At 37.4% G+C, this 15,632-nt stretch overlaps 1 protein-coding gene across 2 annotated transcripts in view; it reads left to right on the plus strand.

Annotated features, from left to right (window-relative positions):
* Positions 1 to 15,632, plus strand: part of TLL1 (tolloid like 1) — a 196,106-nt gene extending 180,474 nt beyond the window's left edge. The window contains exons 20-23 of one of the 2 annotated variants that reach the window (XM_048847631.2): positions 2,167 to 2,380; positions 9,934 to 10,184; positions 10,754 to 10,821; positions 13,627 to 15,632. In XM_048847631.2, the coding sequence (XP_048703588.2) occupies positions 2,167 to 2,380; positions 9,934 to 10,184; positions 10,754 to 10,821; positions 13,627 to 13,729 (636 nt within the window). In that variant the 3' untranslated portion in view covers positions 13,730 to 15,632. The remainder of the gene's footprint in view (positions 1 to 2,166; positions 2,381 to 9,933; positions 10,185 to 10,753; positions 10,822 to 13,626) is intronic. The other variant, XM_048847632.2, reaches the window with a different exon arrangement.

Raw genomic sequence — 15,632 nt, forward strand, 5'->3', positions numbered from 1 at the left:
ATTGATATTCACAGTGGATTCACTGAATTGTATATTTAACCAGCTCTTACAGCCTCTCAGTGGTTTTTGTCTGTTTGCTTGTTTTTGTAATTAATCAAATATTGTTTGGGGCCCAATGACAACACATACCTGGCTGTCTGAAGATAGGATGGTTGATTAAAATTTTAGAGTGGCAATGGGGATTGCTGCACTCCTGTTTTTATTGCATCAATGATTTCCTTCCGCTCATATAAATGTCAGCTTTTCCTATAAAATGAATCTGTGTCCATTCAGTACTATCTTTTCACTCTCCAGTTCTTTGTGAACTAAAACTGATATTCTGAGTATTCTTTCTCATTTGCCAAAACATCAGTGCTTTAGCTATATGCAATTCCTTTAGGACAGCTGGTAATATAAAGTGCCATCACATTTTATATTGGCTGACTTCCATCGGGGATTCAGTAGATTAGACTTGCTTTGGTGTACCAGACAGAATGATCAGTTATTATGTGTGCTCAGAATTAGACTGTTTGCTTTTATTCCTTTTAAATATTGCTTCTTAATCTTTTAGCTTGCTTTGCTGGAAATACACTGCGTACAGTTAGGAGCATTAATTCCTAGAGTGCTTTTGTGATATGTTATTGTATTAACAAAACGTAACTTGAGAACCATAAAATTACTAATTAATAATAATAAATAAATTCCACTGAATGAGCTTTCAATTTAAGGTTAATTGTGAAAATGTTCAGAGAAGCCTAGAAGTATTTCAGCCTCTCAATGCTTATACATAATTCTCTATGACCTTTCATCATTAGGCTTCTCGTTCAAATCTAGCCCAGTTCAGTAGTGACCAGAAGTTATATCTCATGGCTGTTTGATGTCCCATTTGTAATAAGCTTGGTGATCTCAGTCCACTCCTGAATAGAGAAGCATCCATATATCACATAAATAGCACACTTGTCATGAGTTGGAACACTAGGTGGCAGTCTCCATGGAGAAGACAAGAAGGATCCGGAGACTGAACCATCCCTTGCTCCTGGAAGTGGTCCCTTAAGATTAGGTTCTGATGATATGGTTCAGAAACTCCCCCTACCTGTGAGCTACCTGTTCTGTGGACAAATAAGTTTAAGATTGTAAAAAGTGACTTGTGATTTTTGGGTGCCCCCATCTTCAGACAGTTTAAAGGGCCTGATTTTCAGAGGGTAGGGGCCAGACTCAGGGAATCAGACACCTTCAAAGTGTCTTCAGCTGGGTACCCTAAAATTGAGGGACTGAAAATCACTAGTCACTTTTTAAAATCTTGGACAACTGGACTCCACTCTCCAGGGCATTGAGGAGAGTTGAGTCTCTAGGAGCTCAGATAAACACTAAAATAAGTGTTGCTGTGTGGAGAAGAAATATACAACAGACCTGAAAGTAAGTAATACTTGTGACCTTTAAGATAACTTCTGCAACTTTCCTCTCTCTTTGAGAGTTGGTGACAAGTAAAAGTGAGTTGTGTTGGGATTTATTTACAAATTCACTCAAAAACCTTTTTTGCAGCTTTCTTAGACTGATTTCCTGGAGAAAGATTATTTTAATTTGCTGAGTGAAGCCTTAAATATAACCAATATTGTAGTTATAAAAATTGGTTTATATGGCATAATTTTCAAAGGACTGTGCTGTATATGTTTTACCTACAAGGGTCATGTGGAAATGTCGTTTTCATTGGTTTAAAGTGTATTGAAGAAGCACATATATAAAAGCACAACATCTCAGAGATGTTGCAGGGCCCCAGTTATAAAAGGAACCAAGAGATTTCCTACTTTCTGGCTGGTTTTGGATCTTCTGTGAAATTTGGAATAATCCTGGAAACTAATTGTATGAATTCAATGGAATGGCTATGGTATTCCAGATTTGCTCTGTTCTGCCATTGATATTCATTGGACACAAGTGTTCTCCTAGTCCCTTTCAGGTGAAGCGGTGCCCTGCCAACGTTAAAATTCACTGTCTTTATTATTACTCTTCTTCCTTAGAGTGCGTCTGTCATTCAAAGGTCCAAGCTTATAACTGCAACAAAATTACATGTGCTATCTCAATTGCATGCAGGCTGTATGCTGGAAACCTATATAAAGTAAATGTTTGTTATGTATAAGATATAATATGTATTGGAGTCCTTCTTAACACACTATTTTGCTTTCTTTTCAGACCTTTAATGAGTTTGAGATTGAACAACATCAGGAATGTGCTTATGACCACTTGGAAGTGTTTGATGGAGAAACAGAAAAGTCACCAATTCTGGGACGTTTATGTGGCAATAAGATACCAGATCCTCTTGTTGCTACTGGAAATAAAATGTTCCTCCGGTTTGTTTCTGATGCATCAGTACAAAGAAAAGGCTTCCAAGCCACACACTCTACAGGTTAGGAAATCAGGATGTTATTTACTGATCATTTTCCCTTGATGAAGACATTCAGGATTTTCATGTTCTATGAGCAGAATTGTTTAGTAGATAAATCAGTGCTACCAATAAAGCTGAACAAATCCTTCGAGGCAGTAGATGAAATCTAAACTCAGAGATGAAAGGAAATATTGTCAGGATTCTAGAATTAACTCTTTTTTGCGATCTTATTACTTTTTTTGTTTTGTTTTTGGAAGGTTTTTTTCTTTTTTAACCTTAATGTTGTTGCCGGACAGTCATTAAAAAGTAATCAGTTACTTTGAAAAAAGATCTAGTAAAAGCCAAAAGGAAGGCAATGCTGAATTCTTTCCTGAGGAAAGCTATGATTCCTTTTTAAATTCAGCAGATTTGGGAAACAGGTTTTCAAGAAATTTGTATTCTTATAATTGATGCCATAGCTGACTATACTTATAAAAGATTCAACGGCCTCTAATTTCATTTCCAGTGGACCTATTGTAATGTAGTGTGCTGTGTACCAAAATAGTCTCTGATTTTTGTCTTCTACGATTTTAAATAAAACATGGGAATTTGTGTTAACAGGTAACACTATTTCTTCTACAGTAAAAAAGAATGGTAAGCAAAGGTAAAAGTAAGCAAAACAAAACTGACAGTCTTGCTAAAATAAACAAGGTTTTAAAAAGTCTCCTTCAGGCTTAGCAGTTACTTTTGGTCCTTGATAGGAATTATTGTCATTCAAAATATGTTCTGAAATTCTATTAATCGGTTGCTTAGGACATTTTCCATGTTACAAACATTATTTTTCTGAAGTTGCTTGGTTTACAATGACCCCTAGTGGTGACTCTAAAAATGTTAACCTCCAAGACGTTATTTGGAAAGGGAGGAGAAGCCATTCAAAAATATTAGAGAGCAGGGGTGCTGGAACAATTTATATAGTGGGGGTTCTGAGAGCCACTGAACCAAGCTGTAAATCCCGTATATAATGGAAACCACTTCAAGCCAGGGGTTGTGGCAGTAGCCCTAGTTCCAGCACCTATGTTACAGAGTAGAATAGAATAATATTTCCCCAATCTCTACAGGAGAAATAATATTTCTTCACTTACCACAATCAATTCTTACTCAGGGATTATTTTTCAAACTGCATATTAAAGCGGATATTATATAAATATGACTTCCAGCATACTGAGGCTTTGCAGATGCACACAAATCCCTAATCTTGATTATAAGAACGAGTAGTCTATATTTTATCCATGTAGTTTAACATTATCTAAAACATCACATGCAACATAAAAGTGCGTGTGCAACTATCAAATCATTATAAATTAATATTAAAATTCAAATTTGGTTTTTTCCCCTTGCATTTTTGTGGAGAAATAATCCTTGATACTTTGTGTGATTAATTTCTCCTTTTGGCATAGTCATCAGACATCAGAACCTGGGCTCTTTCTCACCATTTGTGTTCTGATGCTGGAAAATGAAAGCGTTGTTTACCCTGACGTTCAGTGTACTTCTTTTTCGTGTTATGAGACCTGGTTTGCAAACACTTAGTAGTACACTCACAATGTGTTTGCTGGATCAGGCCCTTCCTTATCTCCCTTTGTATCAGCTGCAATTGTACATCTACAACCAAATGTGTCACATGTACATTTTAACTCTTAAGAGGGACTGAAAAAATTATCATGTGTTTTATTTCATCTTTTCCAAATCCTACAAGATCACTTGTATTACCCTCTCCAGTCTTCTCTACCACACAAAGGTTTTATAATGATTTTCACAAAATTATATATAAAAGGTTTGATTGGTCCTGACTACAATTTTACAGTAAATAATTAAAAAACAAAACTATTGGTAAAGATGGGTGTTGTAATACTACTGATTTATGTAGTTTCTTTCCATTTACACAATTGCAGTAGTCATTACATAAAGGAAATTAAAATCTATGTCCGCAGTATTTCTAAGTGTTACCAGTTACATTGCTACATAAACTCACAGAATCATAGAAGATTAGGGTTGGAAGAGACCTCAAGAGGTCATCTAGACCAATCCCCTGCTCAAAGCAGGACCAACCCCAATTAAATCATCCCAGCCAGGGCTTTGTCAAGCCGGACCTTAAAAACCTCTAAGGATGGAGATCCTCCCAAGGTAACCCATTCCAGTGCTTCACCACCCTCCTAGTGAAATAGTGTTTTTTCTAATATCCAACCTAGACCTCCCCAGTGCAACTTGAGACCATTAGTCATTGTTCTGCCATCTGCCACCACTGAGAATAGCCGAGCTCAATCCTCTTTGGAACATCTCTTCAGGTAGTTGAAGGCTGCTATCAAATCCCCCCTCACTCTTCTCTTCTGCAGACTAAATAAACCCAGTTCCCTCAGCCTCTCCTTATAAGTCATGTGCCCCAGCCCCCTAATCATTTTGTACAGTTAATGACTTGCTGGTATTTCCCTTATAAATGTCTATTTGAAGAGGTTTATAACTTCCACTTAATGTGGAAACTTTGTGTATGATATCTCAGCACAGGTACAGTGTTTTCCTTCAGAATGTTGAAAAACAGAATCTGCTCGATTCTTTTTTAAGAATGAAGGAGAAAAAAGGTGTATTTTTGCTCATATATGATTCAAAGTGAATTTTTGAAGGAAAATGTTTCACAAAATGTCCATTAAGGTAACTGAGAAGCCTAGCGACTGATAGCATAGGGATACAGTTTGTATGTACAGTTTGTACAGAATAAGGACTTTATCCTGCAGTCTTGATGAAAGCATAACCATTAATTTTAGTGGGAGTTTTGTGAATGGACACAAATGAATGGACATTGCATTTATGAATATATAATCAAATATATAATCATTGCATATATATATTGCATTTTGAATATATAATCAAAGTTTTCAAAGCATATATTATTTTTCTTCATGTTATTGCTTCCATAACGTAATACATAATATGTCATTTTAAAAGGCTAGATTCCATGGGTGAGATCAGGGGTGGTAGTGAAAAGCTTGTGCCTATGTAACCCACACACCTTCTGGGTGTGGTGTTGTGTCCCATCTAGTGGCATCGAGACCACTTAGAGAGAGAGAGATAAAATGAGTCTTCTCTACAGCCTTAGCTAACAGCCAGTTGGCTTTTAGCTCATGCGATAGAGGCTCATGCACTAAGCTCCAGAGGTCCCTCGTTCAATCTCGCCTGCCGATGACCGGGGTCTGTCGGCATTACGCCTAACCCTACATGACTGCAAGGACAGGCAGAAAGAGCTCAAGGAGCCATTCCACTCTCTCCTTGTACTGGACACAATCTTCTGGCTTTACAGTTCCTGCCACAAGGCCAGAATGAGCCTACTAATCCCAGAATGAGCAGCCTGATACGGAATCCAAAGCTGAATTCGGAATCATGCCACTAAACTTTGTATTCCCTTCCAGATTTTCTGGACAATTATAGAATCATAGAAATGTAGGTGTGGAAGGGACCTCGAGAGTTCATCTAGTCCAAACCCCTATGCAGGAGCAAGTAAACCCAGACCATCCCGGAAAGGTGTTTGTCCAACCTGTTCTTAAAAATTTCCACTGATGGGAATTCCACAGCCCATCTTGGAAACCTATTCCAGAGCTCAACTATCCTTATAGTTAGAAAGTTTTCCCTAATATTTAACAGACAAGTGTTTCTCATAGGTCAGGTTTTCTAAACCTCTTATCATTTTTGTCACTCTCCTCTGGACTCTCTCTAATTTATCCATATCTTTGCTCAAGTGTGGCACACAGAATTGGACACAGTACTCTGGGTGAAGCTTTACCAGTGCAAAGTAGAGTGGGATAACTACCTCCCATGCCTTACATATAACACTCCTATTAGTATATCTCTGAATGATATTAGTCTTTTTTGAAACTACATCACATTGCTGACTCATATTCAATTTCCAGTTCCCCAGATCCTGTGAATTGATGCAAGGTTTCCAATCACAATTGGGTTTTTTGGTGGTTGGTGTTTTTTTTTCGGTTGTGTGGGTTTTTTTTTTGTTTGTTTGGTTCGGTTTTTGCATTTTATTTTTGTTTGCATTTATCAGACTTGAGAAGTGATGAGTATTTTGGGAGCTGAATATGTTAAATTTCTTAAACAATTCCAGTGGATTTAAAATATTAATTTCCTGAGACTAAAAATCCATGTCTGCAGCACAGATTAAAAAATTAGTATTTAACTAAAATTAATGTACTCATAATTTAAAATTAATGTATTCCTGCCCATAATAAAGGGGTGTAAACTATTTAGAAGCATGTTTTAAAAAGCATGTATCTGCCAGGAGATTAAACATTGTTTTTAAATGGTTGTGAATTCCATACTCTAGAACAAACATTAGCCTGAACACATTTTAAACAACTTTTAAAATCAGTTTCTCTACCACAGTTTTGACATAACATAGATGAGTCCTAGAGTAAAGTTTTCAAAAGCACCTAAGTGTCCGAATAGTATAACTCCCATTGTCCTCGATGGCACAGAAAGGAAGACAAGACACCAGGAATGACACTAGGCTGCAGCTTTACTGAATAACACACTTGGAAACTATCCAGCAATAACTCCTTTGGTGCAGGTCATCCATCCTTCTGTAACCCATACCACCTGGGGGAGGGCTGCAGGCAGCCCTCCACGCTGTGAGCTTGGTCCCAGCACCATTGCTGGGACCCCACCATCTTCTCTCATATAAGTGGGCTTGTCTCCTCACTGTACCAAACATTAGGAGTCCTGGTTCCGTTCCCCACCTTTTTTAGGACAAGCCTTCTAGTAGTGCACTTCCAATTTATCAGGGAACTGGACACTCCATTGAGCAAGTAGCTGCACTGGGCACCTGCTGAGCTGCAACATGAATTTTGCAGTGCAACCTATCGACTGGTTCCTGGGATGCTGAGAGGAAGGCAAAAAAACCCACACTGCCCAGGCCAATCTGGCTAAAAAGGTGACTAGGATGATGCTCACAGTGAGTGGGGGGGTATTTTGATCAGTGTGCAGAATTGTGCCCTGGGCAGGGAGAAGGGTTTATAAGCCCTTCGCTTGTGTGCATGAGAGCCAATAGGCTTATGCTGTGGCCTTGCATCCAGCCAGTCAAGGAGCCCCCCTTCCTACCCTCCTCAAGCTCACAAGGAGGCTGAGTGCCCATGGGAAGGGGAGGAAACAAGAAAGGGTCAATCCTTACGGGAGCCAAGTGTTTTCTTTCCCCTAATGGCCCTAACAAAGCCTCCTCATCTCAAAGGCTGACCGGGGGGGTGGTGTGCATTTTCAAAAGTGATATAAGCACTTCAGACCCTAAATCCCATTGATTTCTAATGAGCTTTAGGTTCCTAAGTGTTTCAGTCACTTTGGAAAAGTGGACTTAAGATCTTGTGAAAAATTCCTCTCTATTTTTTAAATTGGTTCTCCTTTTATAAATGTGAGAAATTCTTGCTTTAAAATTTTTGCAGCTGGTAATATGGATGGAGATTTCTTTTAAACTCATAGAAAACATAGCATATATGGGGGAAACAGTACATACAGTTGATTAAAAGTATTCCTTTTTTACAGCTGTTCTATGTCTTAAATGTGTAAACCCTCTTACAACCTACCCTCTTATTCCAGTCAAAAGCAAAAACTTAACTGAATTCACCAAAAAGTGAAGTAGCCAGTAAATTAGAATAAACAGTAAACTGAACCCAGGTGAGGCATCTCATCTGTAGCTTTGATAATGCGCAGTTGTGAAGTGCAAAAAATGCACACAAGTACATATGTATGAAACCTCATGAAGGTATCCTGTGGACCAGGTATGGGGGGATTTCTGTTTTTGTCAGAAAATGGTACATGCTTGTCTAGAAAAATTTAAAATTCTATGCTGAGCTATAAATCAAGTTTAATAGAATCATTCCACTTACATATTATATAATATTTTCTGTTTTGCTTGTCTTGATTCTTAATAGATACATTTTCATGAATACGATAAAGTGCAGTTTTAAGCATCCATGTGTTCCTATTATTATTTCCTACCTGAATTCAGAATCTTCAGCATATGACATCACAATTTGTTGTTGTTAAAGTTGGGCCTGATCCACAGAGTTCATGACCAGCTCCTCCCTCCTCCAGAGCTCAGATGTGTTTGGATTCTGGGATTTGTTTTAGCTCATCATAAAATATAATGCCACTGCAGAGGAGCCTAACATAAACAGATTTTGGTATAAAGTATTGGGGTAACCGTGTTACTCTGTATCCACAAAAACAACAAGGAATCTCATCTGAAGAAGTGGTTTTTTACCCACAAAAGCTTATGCCCAAATAAATCTGTTAGTTTTTAAGGTGCCACTGAACTCCTTGTAGATTTTGATATAGTTACTGTAGAAATGAATGTCATAAGCAGAAGAATTTGGCCTGGTGAGAAATAAGGAGCAGATGAACCCGTAAAAATAAGTGATCTATTTTAATTGAAATCTCCATAGGTGTTAAAATTAAAAGATCCCAGCCAAACCTCCCCTAGAAATCTAAACAACAATGCAGTGTTTTTTCAAAATATAGTTTTACATGTGTTCTTAGCTGCTTTTAAATAGTGCCTTTAACTTTAATTCTAATTCACCAATGTAGTATAGAAAGCTAAACACAATGAAAATGCATAACAAAGAACAAATATTTATTAATTCAAACTAGTTAAAATGTTGAGAACAGAAGAAGTAAAATAGTTATGTTTTGATCTTCAAATATACAATAATAGCTGCTTCTGTCAAGCAAACTGTTTGTAGCCCAGTTTATGGGTCTAAACATTCTTTTTCATGAAGTGAAATGTAACATTATTCAAAACAGTTTTTTCTATAAAATGTAATATACATATTTTTAAACTCGGAATTTTTTTGACGAGCTACACCTGAGTGAATCTGTAAAACAAAATGTATCGTAAACCATATAATTAGAAATTTACTAACTCATATAGATACATATATTATGAAAATATTGACATACAGTATGTAATGCCCCAGCATAAAGCTTGATTTGGCTGCCCTTATGTGCATCTCAAATGTATATTTTGAAGGATATCACACAGTTTATTTACATTCTCTGCAAATTTGCTATCCTCTTTTGTTAAAAATTATTTACATAATGGGAAATGATGTATCTAAGGGTATAACAAGATGAAAGGAATGAATTCTGCAGCATTTTATTACAATTTAAATTTGTTGGACTCTCATTTTGATTCTTCACTGCACGTTCAGTTCCACATTTGGGCCTTAGCAGGGCACAAGGGTTTCCTTGCTCTCTTTTAGTACCTTATAGGCAAGAAGTTCCATTAAAGTTGTAAATTACTACTTAGGGACAGTAAGCAGAATTAGATCCATATGACTTTTAAAAAATAAATTTTAAATTATGGGCCAGGTTCTGCCACCCTTATTCAGAGTAGTACCTCATTCTGCAAAGTAGTCCCATTAACTTCCGTAGACCTATCTGTGGGGTAAGGAACTACTCATCCTGAGCAAGGCTAACCTTACAGGAAAAGGGAATGATGAGCTGTACTGAAGAAAGTTTTTACTTATTCTTTCTTTGTTTCCTTCATGCAGAGTGTGGTGGTCGACTGAAAGCTGAAATGAAGCCCAGAGATCTGTACTCTCATGCTCAGTTTGGTGACAACAACTACCCAGTTCAGATGGACTGTGAGTGGTTGTTAGTATCAGAGCGTGCCTACCGAGTAGAGTTAACATTTCAGACATTTGAGGTGGAAGAAGAGGCAGATTGTGGTTATGACTATGTTGAACTCTTTGATGGCCATGATACAACAGGTGTGAGACTTGGTCGATTTTGCGGATCAGGGGTAAGTAATCAGTAACTGAAGCTTATATTTATGGACAGAAAAGCTATAAAATAAAAATTCTTACAGGGTCCCTGTCAGGTAGTTTTCTCCAAACTGTAAGCTTTGTCAAAAATAAATAAAATATTTTACCATCTTGGAACAATAGACATGTTTCTATGATTTCAAAAAATATTCCATTGAAATATTTTCAGTCAGTAAGTATTCTGTAGTCTTTGTAGCCAGATTATTGCATCATTATGCTAGTGCATATGAAGTTGAAAGTAAAATTGTTTAGTCTGTTCTATATACAGCACTCGTCACTTAAGTATCTGGGCACTTCGTAGTACTGCATTAAGCAGTGTGATTAACATCTGTCACGTGGTTTGTTCTCTTGTTCCTTTCTAATTTCTAATCTGATTCTAAAGAAATATAGGCCTAGAATGAGAGAATAATTTTAGCTTAAGTAGGAGGCTTTCCATAGCTGTGCCACCCAAGTAGGATCTCTGAAAAGGAATTGTGGCTCCTGGTAGAAGATAACTTACTGCCACCCTAAAAGGGTGCATCTTATGTCTCCCTTTCAATTGGCCTAGCTCTGCAGGCCCAGTGTGTTGAGGAAAGGGGAGTCAGGACTCCACGCATTTGCTGACAGGGGAAGAAGGTAAGTATCTGGTATACAGCTCTTGCTTCTTGTTCTGTTTGTCTCACTGCACGTAGAGCCAATATTTGACAAGATCGGACATGAGGTGGTAGAGAGCATTTACTCCCCTGTATGGCCATGTTGGGACCAAGCATAGTCAAGCCCTAAGAAGTATGAGGATCCAGATGTCTCACCTCAGGCTGACTTGCTCTGAACAGAGCCAAATCAACCCCTTTTAAAGCATATTAGGCTTGAGGGAAAGGAAAGGAGAGAATGATAGAACCCTAACTAACTCTCAAAACAACAAAAATACTACTGGGGCCCAATTCTGACATTCTACACTGAGCAGTACCTCAGTACCTTTGCCAGTAGACCCAAAATATGAATAAAGGTGGCAGAACAGAGCCCTGTTCCACCCTCCGGGTGACACAATTCATAGTTTTATGACATGGGTGAATATTCTGACTGTTTTAGCTTTCTCTAAAGCAATTCACTCATCTCATCCTTCTTGCTATTACCTGCTATAAAAATGATACTGTCTGATCCATCTGATTTACACATCATAGTGTAGTATTTAAGCTCCAGATGTGTTGTTGTCCATCATTTGTATAACTGACCTGTCAGTACAAGGAACAGCACAGGCTACATTAATAAAAATCTTAAATATTTTTCAAGTGGCATGCTCCAGATTTTATATTTAGTTTATATTAAACTGACCACCCTTTAATAAGGGGAGAGGAGGTTCAGAAAAAAAAAATGGCCTAGACCTGTTGACCTAGCTTCAAACCTTTTATGCAGGTTGCAGAGGACTCTAACTCTTCTTTTGGACTCCCAACACACCTGAAGCTCATTTCCCTATGCTGCAATGTTCCTATAGATAATAGAATCCTTCCTAAGCTATGACCCTCTAGTAGGTCCCAGCCTTCCGCTCACTTGTCCCTATTGTCTGCATTTACAGTTAGACACATGTTGTTGATCTCCTTGCAGTGCTAGTGTGACCACCAATAATTACAAATCTTATGCAGTCAAGGGCACTGCAGGCACTCTGGGAGCACAGCCCCAAGCGGGGCAAAATTTGAATTCAGTATAAACCAGATCCCAATAGAGCTGCGGTGCTAAGCAATGGGATCATCAGAAGATAGGGGTGGTCATGTTAATTGTGGTAAGTAGGAGCCATTGTGGAGATAGAAAGAGTAGGCATATAAAAGTTTGGATCCACTCCAAACAAGCATTCTAACTGCACTGAATGTTTTAACCTTTTAAAATTTACCCATGGCTAGTTTTCTTGAGGACAGCAATACTAGTTTGTCATGTCTACATTACACAATTTAGTTGCCATCTGGCTTTTCTAGACTTTACTGTACTAGGATGGATTTTTAGCAGAGCATCCAAATTAGACTACATTCTGCTGTCCATTATGGCAGTATAATTCCAGACTATCCCCTCTGATTTCAGTGAGGTTACTCTGGATTTGTACCAGTACAGTGGAAAGCAGAATTTAGGCCACTGTGTTTTGATGTATTGAATTGTTATAATTTCATTATATAGGTTAGTCTATCCAGAGTAGACTTCAGAGAGACCTACTCAGATTAGGTGAATGGGAAACATGATAGCAGATGAAATTCAGTACTGATGCAAAGTAATGGAAAGTAATAACATTGGAGGAAAAAACACAATCTACTAATACCCTTAGTGTTCTATATTACAGTATCATCTGAGGAAAAAGGACCTGAACATCATTGTGGACAGCTCAACAAAGGCCTCTGATCACGGTGCAACTGCAGTGAGAAAAGGAAACAAAATGTTAGGCTGCCATAAGAATGGGGTAGAGAATAATACAGAAAATTACATAATGCCATTATATAAACCAGTGTTTAATCTTCATGTGGAATACTGTGTATATTACTGGTCACCCCATAAAGGGTGACCAGCAGAATAGAGGGAGTCCAGGAAAGGTGATGAGAATGATTTGGGGCATGGAAAAACTTTCACGTGAAGAGTAATGAAAAAGATTGGGATTGTTTACTTTGAAAAGGAGATGAATAAAATGAGACGTGATAAAAGTACATAAAATGATCAGTGGTACAGAGAAGATATATTGGGAGCATCAGTTCTGCCAGCCTCCTAATACTAAATCAAGGAAACGGTCAATAGAATGGAAAGGTGGCAAATTCAAAACTGATAACGGAAATACTTTTTTACACAACACATAGCTAGGCTGTGGAACTCAGTGCCACATGATGTCATTTATGCCAGGAATTTAAGATTCAAAGAGGGACTGGACGGATAACAAGAATATCCAGTTATAATAGTTAATACTAAAAAAAGGTTAAAACCTCATACTTCAGAGTTATCCTCTTGGGGGCTAGGATGAGTCTTCTTGGAGTGGAGATTATATCACCTCTGGCTACTGTGGGGTTTCTTCCATCTTCCTCTAAAGCATCTGGTTCTGACCACTGTTAAAGACAAGCTACTGAACAAGATAGACTATGGGTCTGTTCTAGTGTGTATAGTCCTATTACATTTTTCACTATGTTTTTCTGGAAAAATGCTGTATGAGTCTCTGAAATGTGTTGCTCCGTTGTTTTATAATGTTAGACTAAGACCTAGACTAAGACCAAGGGCTGCCTGTGTAAAGGTGTTGCATCCACCTTGAATGGTGGTATTGGTTCTATGCACTGTGAATGGTGCTATTAAATTATACTGCTTAAAGAGGAATAAAAACATCCATATAATAAAAACATCCATCAAATATCTTAACTGAAAAAGAACTAATAGAGTCAAAGGTGAAAAAAATAACTTTATTTATGTACTTATTTATCCTAGCCACCAGAAGAAATTTATTCAGCTGGGGATGCCGTTTTACTCCATTTTCATACTGATGATACAATCAACAAGAAAGGATTTCATATACGATACAGAAGTATAAAATATCAAGATAGTGTTCACACCAAAAAATAACGCAAGAACCTCTATGCCAGAAAATAAGAAAGAGAGAGAGAGAGAGAGTTAGTGTGATGGAGAGGAAGGAAGCCGTATTTTTTTACTGACATTATTAGCACAAATGTTTTATATAAGAGGTTCAGTTGGAAGCAAAATGTATATGACCAGAAACATTTTAGTTCACAATGAAACTTTCACCCATCCCAATGGAATGGACATGGTGATGACATATGGGCTCCATGCTTGACTGTCTCTGCAAAGCTGGTGAAAAGGCATTGCATGCTTCCAGGGAAACTATAAAAGCTTTTGTTTCCAGCTTGATGTTTGTATAGATGCTTGCAGATTCAATCACTTAAATTCAGTGGAAGTGACCTTGCAGACTGTTCTTCCTTCTGAAAATTATCTGGTCTAGGAGAAAAAATGCTCCTTCAGGTCACACACTCAGAAAACTGTCCTTATATCTTATTGAAATTGCTTTGGCTTTGTATCAAGGATACAGTGCATGCAAAGACCATAAAAGGAGATATGAAATGGGAAAGTCTTCTGAGGTTGGTCTGTACTTTTGTAGGGATTCATCTCTCCTGTTAGTTTACCAATATTTTGAAACTGGAAAATCACATCTCCTGAAACGTAATTGATTTCATTTTACCAGCATATTGAAAAGTCTGAAACATTTTATTCATCGCCATTATTAGTACACTCAGAATTTGGATAGTAAGTAATTGAAAATGTCAAGTGTATTGGTTAAGTAAGGTATAACTGATGATGTGCTCTTATTTTGCACTGAGCCCGATAAGAGACTGAGTTAATGTTTAACAGACCTGTTGTAAATCAATCTTTATCCACTGGGAAACAGAAATAATCATGAAAAGAATCATCTGAAACTCCAATTACTGATTTCATTTTCAGTAGTAAAATCATAACTGCTGCTAACTCGTATTTCCTTGGAACATTTTATGAATGAGCTAATTATCCGTTTTAGCTAATCAGAAACAAAGCTGAAAGTAGTACCCAAAAGAAACGTTTCTCAACCCATTGACAGAACAATATAATTTGTTTTCTGGAAATAAGAATTTCTATAATGGCAAAAAACAAACAGGATTTGTTGTTGAAAGAGAATTTCTTTGGTGCTATTCCATGAACATTAAACACACAATGAAGACGTTTCAGACCTTTGAGCCAACAACCTGCAGATCATGAATGTCTCACTATGCCTGGCTGCATCTGAAGAATAAAGACTTAATACGCATATGACGAGATCATTGCAATGGCAGCACTAGTCCTGTGGAACAACTACTACTATTGCCTTAGAATTCTTGCACATGATCAAACAGATCTTCCTGTAGATACATCTTTAATTTGATAAATAATTTGACAACTTGAACGTTTTAATGTATGTCAACAAAAAGATCTTCAAGCAAAAACCCATCTGCAGAGCTTAGATCATCCGCTGTAAATACAGTGACCTGCTTTTGATGTAGAAATATGTTACTTTTAGAATGAACTATTCTATGTGCTTTAGGCCATACATGGCTTTAGTCATGATGTATATGCATTATGTAAGTATGTATGAATGAGTGCTCCAGACAGGTGAGAGGTGTTGTATGGATGAACGGTTAAATTGTGCCAAGTTCTACCAGAACCCTGCTTTACCGTAGCAACTTTTCTTTAAAGGTTTCATAGGCAGGTAAGTGGGACTTCTCGTCAGCAAGAACAGAATTAAAATGAAATGTTACAAGAAATATTATTTTGATATCCTTTGATGTAAGTTGCTACCCAGATTAGCTTAGTTCCTGTTACCTTACCATGAACATTCACTGGCACTAATAAATCTGGTGGTTTTTTTTTTTTTTTGGTTTTTTTACAAAAATAAAAACTAAACACATGTG

This window comes from Caretta caretta, chromosome 4 (genome assembly GCF_965140235.1).
Source record: "Caretta caretta isolate rCarCar2 chromosome 4, rCarCar1.hap1, whole genome shotgun sequence".
NCBI classification, from domain to species: Eukaryota; Metazoa; Chordata; order Testudines; family Cheloniidae; genus Caretta; species Caretta caretta.